Below are 22,376 nucleotides of genomic sequence, written 5' to 3' on the forward strand. Positions count from 1 at the left end.
TTAATTCTTTTAACAATTATTATAATTAATATTTTTGCTCGCATATCGTAGGGGTCATTTTTAATATTTAAATTTATGAGAAAAATATAATTTTTTTAAAAAACGACTATATAATTAATTATCACATAAAATGACTTAATTACTATTTTTAGTGCAAATTATGAGCTTTGTTGCGGTTCAGATTTTTTTTATCTTAATTCATGTGTAATCATCTGTTGCTCACTCCTAATTCGAACTATTGGGTCACATGCTTAAGAGAGTCAAGTTTAATGTCAATTATTAATTTTTAATTAGTCTTTGTATTATCTTTCTTAATGTAAAATGGTCTTTGTCATTAAATTATTCTTTAATTTCTTTAAAGCATCATCATCAAAATTAGAGTCATGTAGTGATCACAACAATAATTAGAAATAATTACTTATGTACATAAAAAAGTAGTGATAAAAGTCGATCCTAACCTTTTATGAATCATTACATAAAATAAGAAATAAGATCTCCTTATATATAAATATTTAAAAGTGTAAGTATATATATTGTATAAATAATAAGCATGTATCTTCATAAAAAAAAAATATTTTACTGGAATAACATATCATGTCTAAAAATATGTGTCATGCTTTTCATTTATTTAATCTTATCTTATCATATATCATTGAATTTATATATAAAAAAAAGGTTGACTCTTTAAGATGGGCTTTATCATATATAAATATGCCATTCAGTTATATAAACACATTATTTGTTTTTTTTAAGAGTAAAAGTCCAAGAGAGGAACCAGATGCACATTTTATGCTGAAAAGCTTTACAACCCTTTGGCTTGCAGGTGCAGGTGTTACTTGGTGCTAGGGGAAAGAGGCAAGATTCTCCAAGGTTGCATTCCCACGACAACCAAATTGTGTTTTAAAGTTGTAAGGGAAAGGAGATATACAGAGAATAAGATTACATCAAAACTTTTCTGCATAAAATTCAGCAAAACTGCACATGAATTATCTTGTTTTTTTAGCCATTTCATAAACAAAATAAGTTAGCAAATGTCATCTATCAAGCAGTGGCATACCTACATTGGTACGAGGGTGTGCACTTGCACCTCCTCATTTTTTAAAATTCATTAAATTTGTAAATAAAATTTTATATTTTTATATTTTATTTTATTTATATTTATATAATTTGTACCCACTGATTTTATTTTTTATAATTTATACCCACCGACTTAAGGTCCGCCGCTACTACCAAGCATTGAGTGTCTAAAGACTAAATAAAAACTAGAAAATAGATCTATTTCAATACTTAATTGAGTTCCCAAACAATTTCAAGCCTCAGCAATAATCAAGTAATCAACTATAACTAGTATACATAATTTGAAAATATGTTAGTACCAGTCCAAAACTATGCAATTTAATCCTATAGCCTAAGAAGCACGGACATTTCTAAATAGTGGCCATGTGATATCATAATTGTGTCACATACTTATCCACTTTGGATACTTAGTATCTAATATGTACGTACTCTGTAAATACTTTTAATTGCTTCTGTGTTTCCTATTTCCTAATTAAGTGTGGAAGGTTTTCCTAGTATTAGAATCAGCTTCTACAACTTCATCCAACAGTGCACAGGATGATGTAGCAAATAACAAAATTTTCCTTAGCAACATTTATAGTACAATCACAACTACATCATCATTCCATGACACTTTCTTCTTTCCACTTTTTTTTTCCTTGTTTGACAAGTTCAGGGGCTTATCAGTAATAGGCAGTGTATTTCCCACTAGCTCCTCCCTCCCATTGCTTTCTTGATGCATGCTAATCTGCAATAAAGAATTTCACTCCAATTTTAATTTTTCTTTTAAAGCAACTGAACGTAGTCGTATTCTTGGATCTAGATCAAAATTAGTTTGGTTGCTATAGAAAAATATTAGCAATACACTCTCTAATACAATATTAACTAAAGTTATTAGAAAACACAAAATTTGGATAGTCTCACTTCTTATTTAACAAATTTTACTCATAATTTTATAGTTCCTGATAAATTTTTAACCAATATTAAAAAATGTTATTTTTCTTCATATGGAAAACAATAAGTTGGAGTTTTAAGCAAAGTCAATACCTCGCTGGAAAAGAAATTCCTCTCCTTTTCAATAGGCCCATTATGAATATCTGCATTTTGGCTAGGACCAAGTTCTGGTTCAACCTTAGCAGCCTGTATTTTTGTTAAATATTTATGTTGTTGTCTCAAAAATCTGCAATCAGAAAGCATTGGTCATAGAATTATTCAAATGAAGAGAACATAACAACATGAAAATGAGAGCTTAGAATGTTTCATACCGAACTTCATCTAGAAGTATCTCTCGCTTCTGTTTTTCTTCTTGTAATTTCCTCTTCTTAGAAACACACTCCTGTAACATTGTTATAATTTTCAGTGAACATTTAGCTATCAACCTTATAAAAAAACATCAAATTCAAAGGAGACAAACCTTTATTGTTTCTCAGCCATTTTAAAAGCAATAATTAAGTTTTTAGATTAAATGGCTCGGACAATTACCGCGAATATTTTCACATGTCTTAGTGGCTCATGAGTACACCCACACAATACTTTGATGTTCAATTCTCCTAATCAAGGCAATTTTCTAACAGTCTTTGGTATTAAAAGCAAACATGGCAAGTACCAAACCAATATACCATATTCTATCCTTTTTCTCTCATTGTGTTAAAAAATCTATGGTAAACAATAAGAGTTTGATGGTCTCACAGATTAAAATAAAAAACAATTAGGAGTGTCAACTGTTATCGCCTCTGTCAACTGTTTTCGCCTCTCGCTTGTTACTCCCCCAACACCATTCTTCTCATCGTTTCCAACCCCGTCGACATTCTCACCTACGTGCATGCAAGAAATGAAGGAAAAAGAACTCAAGTATGCGAATTTGGAGAAGAGGTCGGCGAAGGAAAGGGCTTGGGAGGAGTGGTCGTGGGAGGCAAGGCGGCACTTGATGGAGTTGGCGATGGCAACAGCGTCGGGTGCAACAGAGGGGGTGAGGCAACTGGAGAGGATACAAAGGGCGTAGCTGAGGGAGTTGTGGAATTAAGGAGAGTTAGGGTTTAGGGGAGGGGAATTTGGGGAGAGTAGGTGGTGGATGAGTGCCTTCACCAGATCTAGAAGCTTCTGCTGGTCTTCTTCTTCTTCCATCGTCTGCTACCAACTACTGTAGGAGAAATCTTTTTTTTATTTTCTGTTAATTTTCAAATCTCAATGGAGTAGAGTGAGAGAGAATGGGAAAAGGGAATGCTTTTTTGATTTGTTGTGGGTGGAGAAATGAAATGAGCCCCTTTATTTTTTTGAAAAGGCTTATTCTCAAATTTCTCTCACTCGCCACTCTCTAAGCAATAGTAGTCAGTAGCAACTATGGAATTGCATATGTCAAATTCAATGCCTCAATGCCTCAATGCCTCAATGCCATCTTCACTTGATATTTTTTTCTTTCATGTGTCTTGATTTTACTTTTGGTAGGTAGATTTTGTGCTTTCATTAATATTTTCCTATGCGCATGCATGGGAATGGCCATGCAAATTCCCATGTTTGTAAAGTATGTTTCGAATCTCCAACTGCAGCAATTCTACTTCCATGCCGGCATTTTTGTTGTAAGTCTCTTCCTAGCTTTGTCAGAATCTGTTACCCTAAAAATTTATTCAGAATCTTTATTTTTTTTTTAAATTTATTTTCTAAGACGATTTTTCATTAAAAATCTTTATTTTTTTTAAAAGACATTTTAAGAAACCCAATTTTTACAAAATCTGTCTTAGATGATTTTTACAAAAACTATCTTAAAATCTTTAATTTTTATTTTTTGAAATAAAATATTCTAAGATGATTTTTATGTGAAAATCATTTTAGAAAGTTATGCTTCAAAACGGTTAAGAAATGGTGGTCGAAAACGCTTTTTCTAGTATGTTTTTTTTTCTCAAACAATAATAAAATAATGGAATATATGATAAAAAAAAACATATTTGGTACGTAAAATTAGTTTCACTCATCAAATTAATTCTTGACGAAATAATTGAGCTTGCTTTGGGTATCAATTAATAGAGTATTTTTTTAAAAAAAAAATTAAGACCAATGAATAGTTATAAAAATCAGGAAATAAAATTAATTGTTAATATCAATTTTATAGATAATTTACCATAATTTTAGTCCCCTGCAGTTTGTGAAACGCTATCCAGTTAGTTTCTAGAATTAGAGAAATTAAGCAAAAGTCTCTCCCAAACTGGTTTTCGTTAATCATGATATTCCAAATGTCATGTAACGTTTATAAGCTAACATGGTTGATAGTATTGATTTGATATGTTACGCGTCACACAAGTGTTTACATAACTCTCTCCGTGTTATTCCAGTTAGTAGGGACTCACTGTCTGTATATGACTTTTGGGATTATTTTTTAAAAAATTATTTTAGTTTTAGAAACTAACAAAATAATAATATTTCAATATATGTAGTTTAGTTGACAACACATGATTGGTTAAAGAGGATTTGTATTTGCTTGTTATTTAATATATTTTTAGAGGATTTGTATTTGCTTGTTATTTACTATATTTTTAGAGGATTTATTTTTAGAAAGGAACGATAAACTTTAAATATGACTAAATTACGGATAGTCCAATGAAAGATTAATCTCATAATTCTGTGATCAGTCTAAACAACGAAATTTGTAAAAATATATCCGATCTTATCAAGGAGAAATTTTTTTTAACTATGATTATGAAATGTCAAAGAGATCTAATTCAAACAAGATTTTTAATATCAGGTGCAATCCAACTATAAACAATATACAAAATAAATTTTAGAAGAATTTTTTTACTTTAAACACGTTTTTAAACATGTTGTATCTTTTTACTAAATTATGTAGCTTTTTTTTTTCATCAATGTATGAGACCTAAAAGGTAAATTATTTAATCCTGGGATCCATCCTGGGTCAGTATTCGATTCTCACTCAAAAAATGGTGGTTACCAAATAAATAAACCTAAAAGACCTAGTGAATTAATTTTAAATTGATGTTTTTATTTAATCATAGAATTCCAGATATAACAAAATATTAATAAGAATAAGAAAATCATACCAACCTTTTGTAGCTTTGAACAATCTTCCAATAGCGAATAGTATTTAATACTAAGCCTCGCTTCTTCCAGGGAGCCATAAGATTGACGAGTAGGAAAACCCCTTTTCATGTTTACACCTCGATTCTTAATTTTCAATGGAATGAGCTTTCACTGAAGAAAAAAATTCAGACCCTTCTTCACCTATTTTAGATTAAAAAAAAATAGTTTTCGTTGGTAAAATGAAGATTTCAATTTTCAATTAAAAAAGTCAACTAATTGAGAAAAACAAAGGGATAAGAAAAGAAAAAAAAAATACAAGAACTGTAGAATAATCATCAACCTTGCGGAAGAAAGCCAATCCTCTTGTGTACCCCAATTTTCTAATTCTACGTGAAAATAGAGGAGTTTAAAACTTAATTTTCAGGAAAGTGAAAAACCTAAATAGACCCTTGAAATCATAAGAGATAAAAAAGAAAGCAGAGAAGAGTAATTAAGGGGAGGGAAGTAAAAAAGAGAAATTATCTTTTTGAAGAAGAAATAGGTGTGATTTGAATAGAATACAAAATATATTGCCTCTCCCTTCATCTTATCTTTTATCTTCTACCATTTTTTTCCCGTATAATTGTTGTTCTGATTTTTGTATTTCTTTCAATAAAAAATATCATAGTTTTAGTGAAGCTTGGAAAGTTTACAATTTTAGAGTGTAAAGGGAAGGCAGAGGGAGGTTATTATATATTTTATATATCTTCTAATAAATTTTACTATTTGAAGATGATTCGGTGGAAAATAAAGGCCATAAACGGTTGTGCATATTGTTGTTGTTGAAGTGAACTCCATGGTAAAAATAGGAAACCTCTTAAATTACATTGAGTTTGTTGGGCACATTCAAATCTGAACTTTGTTTTAGATGAAGTGACGACTTTGGAATAATTACTAAAGGAGAATTTTTTAATATGTATTGAATAAAAAAAGTTGCAGTAAAAAACAGAGACAATTTTGTATTCCAATATCTCCATCAATAAATAGAATATCCAATAATATATTTTTTGGGTGCTAATCTAAATCTAAATGAATATAAATCATCACTAATTTCTCCTTAATATAATTACTCTATAAACGATAAGATATAGAATCATCGTAAAAAAAGGTAATCATTTTTTTTAGGATAAAGGTAACCAAGATTTTTTGTTACAACCACCTTAATAAGATTGTATATATGATAGAATTATTCATGATAGATTCTAAATATTTTTAGATATTATTTCAAATAAAATACATGCTTAAATAATTGTCTGCATATTTAATTTAGTTTAATCTTAGAAAAATAATTAATTTTTTAATATCTTTTTAAAATGATTTCTTATTAAAAAAATATTTTTCAAAATTGAAGTTGAAAGTTTTTTTTTTTTTTTTTTGACGTTAAGTTGAAAGTTGAAACATATACACATGCACCAAACTTAATTAATTAATAAACAGATTACATCGGAAGTCCCTTTGTAGGCGATTCAAAAATATTGTTAGTCATAGGTGTTTAGAGGAAACGATTACTAATAACGAGAATTATCAACACAAAATGGTAAGTAAAGTAAATTATTTGGTGCGTAGGTTTAACAAATGATTTATATAAGTTGGTGATAGAAAAATACTAATATTATAAGAAAGAGAAAATATTTTAACATGTAGAAAAATATCAAATATTTTTTTATTTATTAAATTAGAATATACAAGTTGGAAAATGAGATTATAAATTATAATTTACATATTAAAAAATATTTATTTATTTTAAATTATAATTACAGTATAATGTATTTATTAAAAAATAATTTACATGTTAAGAAAAGTTTTTATCAATTGTATTTTATAATAAACTAGTATTTATTGTATTTTTTTATTAAAATTTAAATTTGAGCTTTTTAAGAACTGGACTTGTCTATATTTATTTATATTTGTAAGTACAATAATAAATACCAAATGCATTTTTAATATTATTGTTAAAAAAAGATTTTAAAAAAGGACTCATGCAACCCCTTCTCATGATGGTAAAACAAATCCATGAAAAATCAGTTTCAGCCTCACCTGTGAGACCAACATCACATAACAAGGTTATTTGATGAGATATACTATATATATACACAATGTTCTAATAAGTTGGGGCCAATATCCTTGCAGTTGATAGCAAGTAGCTAAACATCACAAAATGCCTGCAGATTGTTGCTAATAGCTATAAAAACTAACATTTGGAGCCTCTTATTGAACAAGCAAAACAGATTCTAGGTGTGAAAATAAACACAGAAATTTGGAAACAAATGCTAGTTGAAGTGAAAATGATCATCTAGACTCATGTGTCTACATGTGTGTAGTGTTGCTGCTCAAAATTTACTAACTTTCACTGCTCTCTAGTCTTAGTTCAGATGTAGCTTATTTCATTTGAAGATGATAGCTCTTATGTTATGCCGGTGCACTTGATTGGGCCAGTTTTTTGAACTGCACCAAAATCATGGTCATGTTATCACATCCATCACCAACAGTAATTGTTGGTGCCAAACATTGATCTAGTACTCTTTCGCAAACGGCAGAAAGTTTAGTTTCCTGTGATGAGATAAAATGGTATCATATTCAAAACATCTGCTTTATGGATCAGCTAAAACCACATTGAAATAATAACTTGGATCATTAACCTACAGAGTGTGTATTCCACTGTTTGGCATTGGCATAGGTAGCTAAAAAACTAGTTGATAGCTTAAAAGCTAGCTGAAAACTAAAACACTACTGAGAGTTGAAAAGATACCCCAGCACATACACTCAGCCTATGTCCCTGTATGATAACTGCGGATTTGACTAACTCACTTCAGAGAGTAAAGTAAATAATTTAAGTTATTGATGAAAATATCTAACAGTTCATTTTTCAACACATTATGATTTGTTATGCATGTGTTCATGATATTTTTTCATCGATGACTAAGATTACTTTTTTTGGTTTTCTACCGGTATTCTCCTTTGGAAGCAATTCCATTCAAAACATGGTCAGATATTAAATGTAGACACTTCTAACAAACATTTGAAAATCGATTCATTATGTTGTGGGAGATTAGTCCCTTCCACTAGACTCAACCTATGTCTGTTGACTAAGATTAGTATTTTATACCCCCCCTAATGTGAGTTATTCACTTTTAAAGGAATCGGATCTGACAACAGCAACTCACAAAATCAGTAACCACCCCAATTTTTTTCCTTCTCTCAGTGCTAGCTCATTATTCTTCCCTGTTCTCCCTCTATTTTACCTTGTGTAGACTTTCTAAACCTTAGGCCCATGTGACAAATGATGCATCAGCTTCCCATTAGGCCATAACACAGACTATATACAAAAAAGGTAACAGCCTATTACTGATTTTACTTATACTAGAAAAAATTCCTAAAAGCATCGAGTAAAAACTAAAAAGGTAATGACTAATGGCAAGTAGAAAATTGCATTATGTCACAGAACATAACTCTATCCCCAGTTTGAAAAAAAAAAAAAAAGAAACTAATTCTCTCCAACTAATTATAATTACAAACAACAATTATTATTCGTGACAGTACTAAGTCCTGTATTAAATATCACCTAAAAGCATAATCTATGGGCAGCAAGCAATAACAGCAAATTATTAATTTAATACTTCACCATCTTATTAGGAAGATTTTATAACTTAAAAACTCACCAAGAGCAGTTGTTGACGTACAAAATCTACCAATTGTTGGCTTGACAAGCAATCCCTGAACCAAGAACCAATAAGAAGGAAAAAAATCAACCACTCAAGAATTTTCTAGGCATGACATCCCCCCAAAATAAATAAATAAATAATAGAGAAAGTGCAAGGACCAATAGACCAATGTGTTAACAACATTTCAGTAAATTAATGAAAAGGACTGAAATGGGGTTATAAAAGCATAAGAAGCATACCATATGCCATCACAAGCCAGCACTATAAATTCATCTTCATCACAAAGTTCAACCTGTCATAAAATGTAAAAACCAAAACTATCAGTTTAAAGGTGAAAACTTACAATAGTATTAAATACCAAGACTCTTAAGCAAGCATTTCACTATTGGTTCTTCCATATTGCAACTGGGAAACTGCGGTAGATCTATTAAATTCTATTTTATGTATCACATGTCAAGTAAGCTGATTTGTAAGGAACAAACTTACAGTATTTATGTCTGGATTGGCTGTCACCATTTGCTTTTCAGCAGAAAGGAATCTATTCTGCTTAAATTCCATGTCACCTGCAGAACATTGAAACATATTGAATGGGGACCATTCAAACCATGTCCATTGTACACCATTCCCAAAAATCCAAAATAAACATATATGAAAGCTTCACAAAGAAATTAGCATCCAGAAGAAACAAATACCCATATATGGAATGCTCAATTTGCCAATCTGAAACAAATTCACATGCATAGCAACCTCAACTTGCTTTGTAAAGAAACAAAATAAAGCATACAAACTAAAATCATAGAAAGTTGGCTACTTGACTTTATTTTTGGTGCACTTAATTATCAATTTATCATGTTCACAATATGCTTGACTGATTGTGCAGAGGTCCATGCCACTCATTCAGGTTAAAATTGGAAGAAAGCCTAAATTAACATTTATAATTTATTAAAGCTCACTTGCCACTAGATAAGTACCTATAGCTCTTGCAAGGCTTAAACTCCCATTAACTCGTCCCGCATGAATAAAACCACCAGCTTTTACGATTCTTTCCTTCTCAATCTCAAGATCAGGTTTATGATCTATCGACAAATCATACGCCTGTAGATATAAGCCATAGTCAGAAAACTATGGTAATAATTATACACAAGATCTGTTACTTTGAAGATGAAAATCCAAGAATTTTCATCGTGAAGTTACCTGACCCTTCCTACATACTACACAACGTGAATCACCGGCATTTGCTACAAAAAGTTTGTTGTTTCTAATAATTGCAACACATGCAGTGCTTCCTGAAGTTGGTCCAGCAAAATTAGAATGAGGGCCCTGCTTATAATACGTAGACGTATTACAGAACGGCAACAAAAAGAAACCAAAAATGAAAAATGGAGGTGTAAAGAAAATTATAGTTTCACACACACAAAACTAACACATTTGGAGAAACACAACTCTAAATCCATGGGCACAATACTTTACAAGGTTTTACAAAATCGTCAGGATCCACAATTTTAGCCACAACATCAAGGTTTTACAAAATCGTCAGTATCCACAATTTTAGCCACAACATCAAGGTTTTTGGGCTCCCAATGACATTGTGACCGTAATTGTGGCCACATTTGTCCGTAACATCTCACAACATTAAGGATTTTGACGAAACCATAACTACAATCACAATTTTAAACCTTGTTTCTTTACTTAAAAAGCCATATGCCAGGTATCAACAAATCAAGTATTAGCCCATAAAGCTATGATGTTGAAAAGTTAAAGGATCCTTCAAATGTCATACCTACCTCCTCAAAGGCCCAAGTATCATCTTGCTCCTTACTATGTCTGCTTCGTGGAGACCAAATCAACCCTTCTATCTTACCATTAAACTTGTCTATCTTATCACCCAAAACTGCTAATTCCCTCCATCCCCTTTGACCACGCATCATGTCGTCCATTCTGCAATAATCACCAAAATGCTAGTGCATTACTCATTCTTTATTCCTTTTTCTTCTGGTGTTTTGGATGAGAAGTGACAGAAAACAATGAATGGATAAGGAACTAGTGAACACTTTTTTGTCTATAATATCAATTTTAATGCCATACTTCATTTGTGTGATTTTTAATTCTGTAATTTTAATGAAATGCAATAAATTAATCATATGTTTAAAATTTAGATAGTGCAAACAAATAAACAGCTTCGGTCACTATATTCTGAAGACATGACAGAGGAACCACTTTTAGTAACAAACATGAGGGCCCCCTCATTTTCCTCTAACCTGAAAAATGATTCCTTAAGAGAGGTTCCTATATCTCCAGCTATGTATGCTTCATTCTTGAGCACCTGCTGGTGAAGATACTTGGCACAAAACTTTGCAACCACTTTACCTGAAAATTTTAGGGTTAATTAAGCATCCATAACATATTGTTGATTACAAAATAACACATAATTTCTCTTGTAGTTAGTCTCCTCTTTCCCTGGCTGGGATCACTAAAGTCTTGAGGCAACAAGTAGAGGAGCATTGAGGTACATGAGTTGCACAATTTCTGCCAGATATGGTCTAGCAGGTAAACCAGCAACTATTTGTTTGAAAAGATAAGTGCAAAAGATAAAAGATAAAAGTGGAGCATGATATGTTATATAGAACTTCAACAAACACAATTTAGAGGCATAGAAGAAAAACCAATTATATTTTTCTTAATTTAGAGGCAAAAGTAACAAAGTTGTAAAACTGGGGAAAAAATAATGAAACAGCTAATCATTTTAACATGTATGGACGACAACTGTAAGAAAACTATAAACCTGGCATTCGGTCATTCTTCCAAACAGTCACAATTATTCAAATCTTACCTCCATGACCATCATAAACACCAAAAAAGGAAGTGGATGCATCCAGATCAAGATGTGCAGCATGCTAGCAAAATAAAAGAGAATGAAGAAACTTAGCAGCATATTAATGGTTTAACTAAGACAAATCCTGGTGTGAAAATTTCTATCCTTCCAATGAAACTGGAAAAAAAATCTAAATAAATTATTTTTCTATGCAGACAGAATTGAGTATTTATTACACACAAAATTATCAATTTAATAAACTAGCAACTTTAATAGTGATTACTCACTGCATCTTCCATTGTTGCACGCCAGCCTTGCATAGATGATAAACCATATCTAAGATGCTCATTTTCACCATCATCAGAAGACTTCTCAGTTTTGGGAGTGCTGAGATTCGTTCCCATTATCTGAATAAAACAAATAAGCATTAATTTTATTTCTTCAAGCATGAAAAAATTAAAGAAAGCTAAACAAAAATAAATAATTGAAAAGAAAATCTGGATATCATTTTGTAACAACTCTTACAAATATGACATGCAACTTTTAATGCTGCATAAACAAAGAAAAGTAATACCATGACGCTCAAACACAAATCTAATGTGTACATTAAAATTAAGAATATGTTGTTTTCAAAAGGAAAGTAGAAAGAGTAAAAAAAAATGTAAACTGCTAGACACTTCAATGGGGAAAAGGGTGAAGCATAAGTAGCATTTGCAATTCTAGTACATGTCAATAGTACTTCAGAAGAAAGATGCTAAAAAAAAGAAGAAAGATAATGATGAGGGAATATTTTCACGCATGGAACTATGAAGAAGACTCCAATCATAGAAAAGGTCATATAAACTCTTACTTTTTCTTTCCCTTTTCTCGGTGACAGGTTTAAAAAAAACTGACAATAAATACAGAATCATCTAAAACCATGCAAATACAAGGAAGAACAAAGAATTTCAACACAAAATAAAATATGAAGAGGCAGAGCAAACAGAATTCAAGTTATAGGTAATAAAGATGATGCGTAATATAAACCAAAAGAAGAATTTTGTTTTTTGGAAATTCGTTATGTCTTGAATTGTGCTAAGAATTGTATAGAAAATAAATAATAAACATCAAGATTAATCAACAGACCGACAGAAGGTAGTAGACTCCATAATCAAGAAAGACCCAGATGATCATATGAACATTAAATGAATAATAAGAGTTCACAGCTCATAATTCTGTGTATTCTAACTTGAAAGTGGGAAAAGAAAAAACTATATGAGAAGCAACAATTCATGAGGAAAACTTTTTTAACTTTTTCTTCTTCTTTTTTTTTAAACTATTGATAACTGAGAAGTATGAACAAACGAATAGTGAGAAAGATGAAGAGTACCACTAGAAGGTAAGAAGTATGAAGAAAGCGACGAGTTAAGTTTGGAGTTTGGACAGAAGAAGAGAGCACAAAAGCAGGTACAATTACTACAGCCACTATTATAAAGAAAGAAAAGACCAAGACTTTGTGGCACAGAATGAAATTTCTAATTCTGGTTTGGAGATTTGTCTGACACTGTTCATCCACCAAACGTTTCTCATCTCATAAACGCATTCAGTATGTGTTACGAGATATAAAGTTATGTTAGTGGTGAATGAAAAATAGAGGAGAAATAAGTGAATTTAAAACTTAGTTAATAAATATTAACAACTAACATTCGGATAACTGTTCAAAATGTATTTTTATATGCTAAATATATTTTTATTCTAAACACACTTTTAAAAGGAAAACTAACAAGTTGTAGGTGAAAATGAGTTTAAATTTCTTAAATAAGGTTATGAAAATATTAAGATAATCTAACCCAAAATAATTAAATAGATTGTGTGAATTATTATAAATTTAATATCATTCTCATAGATTCTTATGAATAAAAAAAGTTTCAAAATAAAAAAACGAGTAAAAAGAGAAATTTTACTGAAGGTAGTTGGTCAACCAAGTTTTTGACCAAGAGATCAACATAGTCAATGATATTTTACACTTATAATATAATAAAAAAAAATACTTTAATGGTGCAATCATAAGACAATTTTTAAGGACATTGGAACCGATTACCATGTCTGTTATGACTACACAATTTTTTTTTTGTTTAATATTACTATCACTTTTTTTTAGGTGAGTTTGACGAGTGAAAATGCAGGAATTTGATATAATATAACTATGCTGTCTCTGTTGTTTCGCTCTCATTTTCTCGTTTTTTTTTCTTAATTTTTCTGCTTAAAAGAATACATTGTCAGCTATTTACATACTTCGAGTGATCTTAAAACTAGACCCAGACGGTCAAAAGCAAGCAAACAACCATCCATTCAATCAATTTTATAATATGTGCAGAATTAACTAACAAGTCATTGGCGAGGAAAAAAAACTGCACCCCAAATTAACTAAGAAGTCAAATCATAGCTTCTCACACCCTATGAACTGACCCAAAACCTTGAAAAAGAAGCTATGAAGGAGACTTGCTGATCCAAGAATGACTTTTACTCTACATTTCCTATGAAATCAACTAATTGGAACCAACTAGAGTTTAGTCAAGGAAACTCTAGGAAATTAGAAAACAAGGCTTATGTTGGAGTGAACTCCCACAAAATTCATGCTCATGAGAGAAGAAGAAGGAGGAGCTTTGGAAGGAAGGAAGTAATGACGGATCCAAGACCCTAAGTTAGTGGTTGTAAATTATAAAAAATAAAATTAGTGGGTTTAATTATATAAATATAGATAAAATAAAATATAAAAATATAAAATTTTATTTATAAATTTAATGAATTTTAAAAAATGAGGAAGTGCAAGTGCACACCTTACCTGAGTGTATGTCTTCCACCCGAAGGAAGAAATGAGAATGAATGAAACTATGGGAAACTCAGATAATGAAATAAGTCTTACACAATTAAAGCTTTGGGAGTATTTTGTGTTTTTACTCTTTGTACCCATGTTTCTCCTAACCTCACACATCCTCCCCTTCTACCACAAAACCTCACTTACAAGATCGAAAAGACATGAGACCCACAATCTAAGCCCAACACTCATAATAATTTGTCAATCATGTTATGACACATAAAAAAAAATCTGTTTATTAATTCGTTTTATAATTATCATGAATTTAAATTTAATTTTCTCTTGTGTTATATATCAAACACATAATAGGAATTACGAAAATTATAGTGTTACATGTTTAAACAAAAACATTGTATTAAACTAATTTAATGTGTTTAATGGCATTTTATAGGGACAAGCCTATTATAATTTGGGGTATATCGTTTAGTAAATGATATTTACTTATAATGGATTACATTTGTCAAGAGCATCCCAATGTAATGAAGAGGTAAAAGATGATTGTTTATCAGACATTAAGAAACAATAAAAAAAAACATGTGGAATAAACATTTGAAATGTTCCAATCTTAATTTGCGATTAAATATGGCCTTATACATAAATCGAGTCAAACACACACAATATATATTAATTATATGCATGCATCATGGAGTACTATATAACATAATTGTGAATCACATACATGCATGATGGTTATTTTGACTATTCTTATGGTCATCGTGACACCAACTAGTATACATAATAACGTTCATGTGAATTTTGCAAAATTTATTATCAACTGTGGAATATATTTGGGAGCATTTTGAGTGCAAGAATAACCAAAAATTGAATGTTGTTTTAATTATGTAATTATCATTATTTTTTTAACATTTAATTTTAATTTGGGGAAATTTGCTATTTTTTATAATTTATTATTTCATAGTTAAGATAATTATAATGTAATAAAAAATAATGTTGATAAAATATAAGAATGTGAGGTCTTTTGTGAAAATTATTTATCAAAGTTTTTAAAGCTACAAAGAGTTAAAGAGAAGAGAGTAGCTTAAATTATAAGATGATAAGAAAAAATAATTTATAATAATGAAATCCATTTAAGATGTGTAAAAAAAAAAAAGAGAAATAGTAATTTAGCCTAACAAATAATTTTTTTATAATAGTGAAGATAAGTACATGAGAGAATAGCTGATCAATGACACAAGACAAATAAGAGAAGGGATAAAAAAATCACGACAAATAAGAGTGCTATGGTGAGTTATGAACCGCATAAAAAGTCGTCCAAATCTATACTTGAGGTTTCAAACCGTCGTTCACGCCCCCACACATAAAAACAATCTGATTTATCCTAATGTTTTCACATTTTAAATTAATCATAAGAAATGTTTCGTTTAGATTAAGAGGGAAAAAGGGTACCAAAAAAAAAATTACACGAGTAAAGAGTATCTAGAAGCCATAAAAATTTAAAATTTGAATTATTTTTTTTTCTGTACCGAAAAAAGAAGCCATAAAAATTTGAATTGTTTTAAACTTATTTTGATATTTGATTAATTCAAAATTATTATTCAATTGACTGTTTCGTAATCTAAATATTTTCAGTTGATTTCGAAAAGTATGATTGAAATAGATAGGTCTGGATTAAATAATTAGATTTGCCAATGAGTTAGTGTTCGATTTTGTTTGTGTGTTTTTTTTTATAAAATAAATTTTTAAAATTGTTTTTTGGAGAGAAAAAGTAAGGAAGAAGATGATGAATAAAATAAAATTGAAAGTAGGAAACCAGAAAAAAGATAGAACTATTCTGGTTTTTTATTTTAATTTTTTTTATATAATGTAAACTACTCAAATTGAATCTAAAACTTCATGCAAACTACTCAAATCCTTAATTTATCACTAAATTGACCTCAATGATTGCACCGATTTTTTTTTTTTTTACCTCAATAATTTTAAAACTAAAAAGTTACTATTTTTTGAAAACATTTTCTATAAATTACTCTTATCAGACATTTTTTGTTCTTCTTTTAAAAGCAGAAAACATTTTTTTATGCTGAAGAAGCAGAAAACAATTTCTAAACACCGGAACTAGCATGATCTAACTTCTAAGTATTGGTCGTTATTCTTATTTAATTTTTCCTTAAATATAATACCTATCAAACATATGTTATTTTCCTTAAAAAAAAAATCAAACATATGATATTTTATAGGTCATTGATTGTTTTCAATATAATTTAAATATTTAAATTAAATTAACATTCAACAAAAACATAACTACTTATTTTAAAGTCATATTTATTAAGGTGTCAAAACAGTTTTTTTTTCTTTTAAAAGGCAAAACACATATTATTAATTGCTGATTAAACACAAGGAGTAAAATCAAGCCAAAAGAAACAAAATACAGAGATAAGGCCTACATATAGCTGGGCATGAGCCTTACACCGATAAAAACATACAAAAGATAATAAAATTCCAAGCTGAAAAAAGCAACTTATTTGCAATGAGAAGTTTGGTGTCATAACAGTTAAAAAAATATTTTTTTCTTAATTTCTTCAATTAACATTAATTTTTAATTAAAACCATTAATAGAAAGATGTCTTCAATCTTTTCCACCAGTGAATGCTATTTTAGGTCTGCAAATGAGATGCTGAGATTTGAATATAGAAGTTTGCACAAAATTTACAAATCCTAAACCAATTATTATTGAGTTTGTATGAATGATTCTTAATTCGTATTATTATGTCATAAAAGCATACTTATAAAAATTAAATCTAAATTAGGAAATTCAACTAATTTTGTCATGTGTAAATTTTCCAGCAAAAATAACGCTTATTAATTTGTTCATCGAATTATTTTAAATGATTTAATTTAATTCTCAAATTTTTAAATTTTAATCCTCAAGTCCTAAAAAATAAATTAATTTTGTTTCCAAACTTTTAGCAACTTAATAACCAAATTCTGTTTAAAATCATATTAGGCTAAATTGATTCATTTTTATAAAAATTGAAAATTAAATTAATTTTTTTAAAAATTTAGAAACAAACTATTTATTTTTAAGAATTTAAAAATCAAATTATACTTTTTAAAATTTAAAAAACAAATTAAATCATTTAAATTAATTTAAGAATAGTTAATCCTAACAAATATTATACACACCCACTATTTTTCTTCTTCTTTTCTTTGAGAATGTTAACGTGTATCCTCCAGTTCTACACACATCTCGATTCTCCCAGACACAAATTCACTTTCAACAATTTTATTTTTTCCATATAAAAAAAGGATCAAACTTGAGAAGTCTCTTCTGTTCCCAACCACTCAAAATGTCCTCCATGGCTTCCTCCACCGCTTTCTTCACACCCCTCCATGATTTCACTCAAGCCAGAACAACCCCATCACCCCCTTTGCCTTTCATCAAATCCTCCTTTGCTTCCTCCAAGTCAACCTTTTTTCACCCTGCCCTTTCCCTACAAACCTCTTCCAACTTTCCCAGGCTTTTTGGAAAGCCTAAGTTTTTCTCTGTTCATGCAAGGGCTGCCACAGAAAAAACCATTTATGATTTTACTGTCAAGGTACCATGCCCCAATTTCAGTTTCCATTACCCTTTTGCTTGAAAACAAATGGGTCAGCCTTGAAATTCGAATTGGAGGAGTGGGGTGTCTAAATTTTTTTTTTTTTCATGACAATTTGTTCTATGGATAGTTTTTACCGAAAGGGGAGCCTTTTTAAATTTTAGATAAGAAAAGTTTATTATTTTATTATTTTTATTTGTTATGTGCTCAGGGTGTTTATTATATTATATGGTGCAGGATATTGACAGAAAGGATGTTTCTCTTAGCAAGTTTAAGGGGAAGGTTCTATTGATTGTCAATGTTGCTTCACGATGGTATGAATTATGCACTTTTCAAGGGAGATATGTAGCTCAATATGTGTCATGGAGCCCTATTTTCTTCTTTGAATTTCCCAATTTTTAATGTAAAAAATGAAAATCAAATAAGTTGTAGCTTAACATTTGAGTCAAACTTTCTCAGTTTCTTGTCAGTTATGATACCATTGAACTAATTTCCTTCCTATGACAGTGGTTTGACATCATCAAATTACTCGGAGCTGTCACGCTTGTATGAAAAATATAAGAATCAAGGTATGCTATGCATAAAGAATGGTTATTTGTGTATCTTCTTAATATTTCTAAGTATGAATTGGTCATGTTTTACTTGGTGTTTGCACATGTATCTTCTTGGTTCTGAATCTGTCTACTTGTGCAAATCATTCTGTACTTGTTGGATACTGTATAATAAATAAGAGAGAAGTGTGTCCCTCCTATTTGAATTCAGGCACAATTTATTGACAACTTTAGATTGGATACCTGTGTCAGTTGTTTAAATGAAGTTTACTAACTGGGGTCTGTTTCTCAAATGTTCCCCTATTCTCCTCAAAGACACCATTCTATTGATACGGTCACTTCAAATATCACATCTTTGTATGGGCAACTATTGATTATGATTTTACAATGTATATCGATTTCCCTGTGTGATGCACTGATGCATTATACAAAGTCTGCTGACAAACTATCTTGCTGTTTTTCCATGTTTATCGAAATGTTTATGATGTGAAATGTTTCAGAAGCTGCTAACTCATGTGTTGCAGTTTATTCCTCATTTGTTGTTATTTTGGATTTAATTATTAGGTATAAGAACCATCTAAGGCTGAAGAAGAAAGCGAACATGTTTTTATGAATTATTTATTTGACAACATGTTTATGTAGAATTTTGAGTATATTTTTTCTCCTTATTCATATGAAGATCAAAGTGAACTTCTTGCAGTTGAAGGTTAGAACCCAGAAATAAAGACATTTAAGGATTCCATCCTTTGGAATTTAAGATATTAGCTTGTATGACATTATTGTATTGATTCCCCCTCTCCATTTTCCCAAGGGCTTGTTTGTGTCATGCTACCTCTACATGTAGCTAAATTAAGGGTGTTCTGTGTGCATGTTAGGGAAGGTGGAAATTTGAAGAGTTATGTAGGGGAGTGAAATATATTGCATTTCATTCCAAGTTGGGGTGGAAGAATTTACAAAACGATAGAATGCCTATTGTGGCTGCTCCATTTTCGTTTTGATCTGTCATTCTTTTATCTCTACCAAGCACACCTTTAGTTTCTTATTAAAATGGGTACAAGACAAGGTTACATTATGGTGGAACATGGGTGAAGCTTTGGCCTTATAATTTCTGGTCTCTTTATACTTGAAGAACCTTGGCGGTTTCGTTATTGGAAAATTCAAATACTTCCAACGGACAGATTCAAAAGTGACTTAAATTCAATTCTATATTTTGTTACTTTTATAAATATGGTTCTAAGGTTTTTAGTTTTACATTAATATGTTTTCTCAGCACACACTTCTAGTGCCCTTATTCTGCTTCATTCCAGGTTTGGAGATTTTAGCTTTCCCCTGCAATCAATTTGGTATGCAGGAACCTGGATCAAATGAAGATATTAAGCAATTTGCTTGCACTCGATATAAAGCAGAATTTCCAATTTTTGATAAGGTTTGATAATTTTAGTTATTAGTTCAAAACAGTTTTAATCTGAGTAAACAAAGTATTGAAGTTCTATAAAACAGGTTGATGTCAATGGACCATTTACAACTCCAGTGTACCAGTTTCTGAAATCGAGTGCTGGAGGCTTTTTGGGTGATCTTATAAAGTGGAATTTTGAGAAATTCTTGGTTGACAAAAATGGTAAAGTTATTGAAAGATACCCACCAACAACGTCTCCTTTTCAAATTGAGGTATGTTAAGCTTCCCCCAATAGTAAATCCAGTTTTTAATTGTTACCATGACAGTGAAATATTAACTAATGAAGTATGTCAATGTCTTTCCTACTCAAGATTGAAGCCTGAAGGTGAGTATAATAGAGTATCTGTTAATATTGAGAAATTTAGCATTGAAAATTCAGTTTGAAACTTTTAATGCTGACAACTTAGCACTAGAATTTAGTGTTTGAAAACTTGATATTTTAAGTGCCTGATGAAATTAGTTTATGCTTAATGTAGTCAGTAACCTCTTGCATGCTGAGCGGTTTAAGCAGTTTTCACTTATATTTATTGTAAGTAGGTATTGAACAAAAACAGTAAATTATTTTCAGCATAGTTGAGTTTGGAAATATGCCCTACATCTGAGATAGTGTTAAGGCAACAATTTTCAGTGGGTCAGTTCTAAATTAAGTTACACTCTTCCATTAAATTGTAGCACAAAAGAATCTTATATACATTGTTGTTAGAATTGCACTATTTGATATTATATGGTAAGCCATTGATCTGTTTCATATCATGTGATGAATTTGATTAGAACTTTAGGAGAACCACACTACAATCATTGTAAATCCCACACTAGAATTTGATATGTCCAATATGGGACTCAAATTCCATAGCTTGCCATTGGATCCTAAGAGATTCACATTTGGGTTTGAATCATGTGATACATATTACATACTTGGATTGGCATAATTCTGTATCACTGAAAATGCTCGAAGACTTTATTTTCTTAAAGCATTGAGGTGTGCATCCATTGAAGGCGTTAGGAGAGGGATGTTAAGCCCAAAAATTCTAGAAGGGTGACATTGACCAAATAAAGCCAACATGAATTATTACCTTGAGTCTTAAAGCATTCATAATTTAGAATCATATGGTTTTTTCCTATTACCTCTACCTTATTATGAAAAAGAAAAATAAAAAATAAAAATCCATTTTCTACCACATTCATATACATTGGATTAGTCATGACTTTTTCAGTTTTCACAAATAATTTTAGATGTCTGTCTGTCTGTCTGTCAGCTAGCTGTCTTTGTTTAGTAATCCATAATTATAGGAAAGTTTTGAGAGTGATTAACAGTTAAAAGAAACCATCTGTTACATGTATATACAAGACAAGTTATATACTTTTATCTGTATGTTTGATAATTGATACTATAGCTAGCTATCAATTTTGTTTTTTATTATTAACTTGTTCTTGCCTGATTTATATTTTGTCAGAAGGATATCCAGAAGTTACTTGCTGCCTGAGTGTAATTCAGAACACAAACGAGAGCTGTATGTAAGAGCACGAACCGAGTGATGTGTGCACAATAAGTTAAAACTGAAGATGAGCAATAAGTATAGCTATGCAATTTACTTTGGTGTCTTTACTAAAGAAATTATCAGTTTAGGGAAGAAAATTATACTGTATTACCCCAAAATGATTGAATATAGTATATGTTTCTCTCTTTCTTTTTTTCTTTTTGTGGAAGAATTCTCTGGCCATTTATATTATTATTCTCTAAGTAATATGCTTTCATTGAGAAAGTTCTTAACTTATGTAGTTAAATAGATATATATGTCACATGTTGGAGTTGCACTTTAATGTATGCCTCACCTATCCATTGCTTGGTGATTGCTTGGTGATTGCTTACTGCACCTCCCATATTGCTTCCGGAATAGCAATTCCGGAAATAATATGACAAGTGTAGGAAAAAAACACCCTCATTGCTTTAATACGATGGCTACTTCAAAATCCAACAAGAAAATTTTAGCTATAAAAACTGCTACTAACTTGTCATAGTAAACCCTACATGGCTTAGAAATTCTAAGCCCGTAGATGAATCTCTTCATCTATACACCTCAAAACAAGATACTAACTTAGCTTCTACCATGGAAGTAGCTGTCCAAGTTTGCCTGGCACTTTTGCAATGAATAGCCCTACCCACTAAAATGAAAATATATATTCTGATGACAATAAGTATAAGTAGACTATCTGATAGTATAACCAATAGCTTCAAAAAATTTCAATTCACCTATGTTAATAAAAGTATAAGTAGACTATCTAATCTTGTTAAATGAAAGAAATAAGGCATACGCTTGAAAGGAAATATACCATGTAAAAGAAATTTACACTTAAAAAGG

General features: G+C 30.3%; 3 protein-coding genes across 6 annotated transcripts; 1 reads left to right on the forward strand and 2 right to left on the reverse strand.

Moving 5' to 3' along the window:
* Window positions 1-1,323: 1,323 nt before the first annotated feature.
* On the reverse strand, window positions 1,324-5,280 carry LOC114394034. The gene is made up of 4 exons (XM_028355582.1): window positions 5,110-5,280; window positions 2,322-2,392; window positions 2,104-2,236; window positions 1,324-1,804 (listed from the first exon to the last, which is right to left on the reverse strand). Exons 1-4 carry the CDS (start codon window positions 5,212-5,214, stop codon window positions 1,652-1,654), a joined length of 462 nt encoding a protein of 153 aa, XP_028211383.1. The 5' UTR covers window positions 5,215-5,280; the 3' UTR covers window positions 1,324-1,651.
* Window positions 5,281-7,119: 1,839 nt separating this feature from the next.
* LOC114394033 (probable protein phosphatase 2C 60) lies at window positions 7,120-13,138 on the reverse strand. 3 transcript variants are annotated; one of them, XM_028355579.1, is made up of 11 exons: window positions 12,724-12,896; window positions 11,886-12,005; window positions 11,617-11,680; window positions 11,045-11,153; window positions 10,567-10,724; window positions 9,981-10,072; window positions 9,758-9,881; window positions 9,273-9,349; window positions 9,026-9,078; window positions 8,784-8,838; window positions 7,120-7,674 (listed from the first exon to the last, which is right to left on the reverse strand). In XM_028355579.1, exons 1-11 carry the CDS (start codon window positions 12,769-12,771, stop codon window positions 7,534-7,536), a joined length of 1,041 nt encoding a protein of 346 aa, XP_028211380.1. In that variant the 5' UTR covers window positions 12,772-12,896; the 3' UTR covers window positions 7,120-7,533. The 3 variants fall into 3 exon arrangements, with proteins under 3 accessions (XP_028211380.1, XP_028211379.1, XP_028211381.1); XM_028355578.1 differs by having other exon boundaries at window positions 9,981-10,106; window positions 10,571-10,724; window positions 12,724-12,889; XM_028355580.1 differs by lacking the exon at window positions 12,724-12,896 and adding an exon at window positions 12,968-13,138 and having other exon boundaries at window positions 7,534-7,674; window positions 9,981-10,106; window positions 10,571-10,724.
* A 4,496-nt stretch (window positions 13,139-17,634) lies between these two features.
* On the forward strand, window positions 17,635-21,779 carry LOC114393328 (phospholipid hydroperoxide glutathione peroxidase, chloroplastic-like). Of its 2 annotated transcripts, XM_028354624.1 has the most exons (7): window positions 17,635-18,009; window positions 18,247-18,323; window positions 18,517-18,578; window positions 19,868-19,986; window positions 20,061-20,228; window positions 20,328-20,341; window positions 21,471-21,779. In XM_028354624.1, the coding sequence occupies exons 1-6, from the start codon at window positions 17,761-17,763 to the stop codon at window positions 20,337-20,339; spliced, it is 687 nt and encodes a 228-aa protein (XP_028210425.1). In that variant the 5' UTR covers window positions 17,635-17,760; the 3' UTR covers window positions 20,340-20,341; window positions 21,471-21,779. The 2 variants fall into 2 exon arrangements, with proteins under 2 accessions (XP_028210425.1, XP_028210424.1); XM_028354623.1 differs by lacking the exon at window positions 20,328-20,341 and having other exon boundaries at window positions 17,639-18,009.
* Window positions 21,780-22,376: the final 597 nt, after the last annotated feature.

Source organism: Glycine soja, chromosome 17 (assembly GCF_004193775.1).
Source record: "Glycine soja cultivar W05 chromosome 17, ASM419377v2, whole genome shotgun sequence".
NCBI classification, from domain to species: Eukaryota; Viridiplantae; Streptophyta; class Magnoliopsida; order Fabales; family Fabaceae; genus Glycine; species Glycine soja.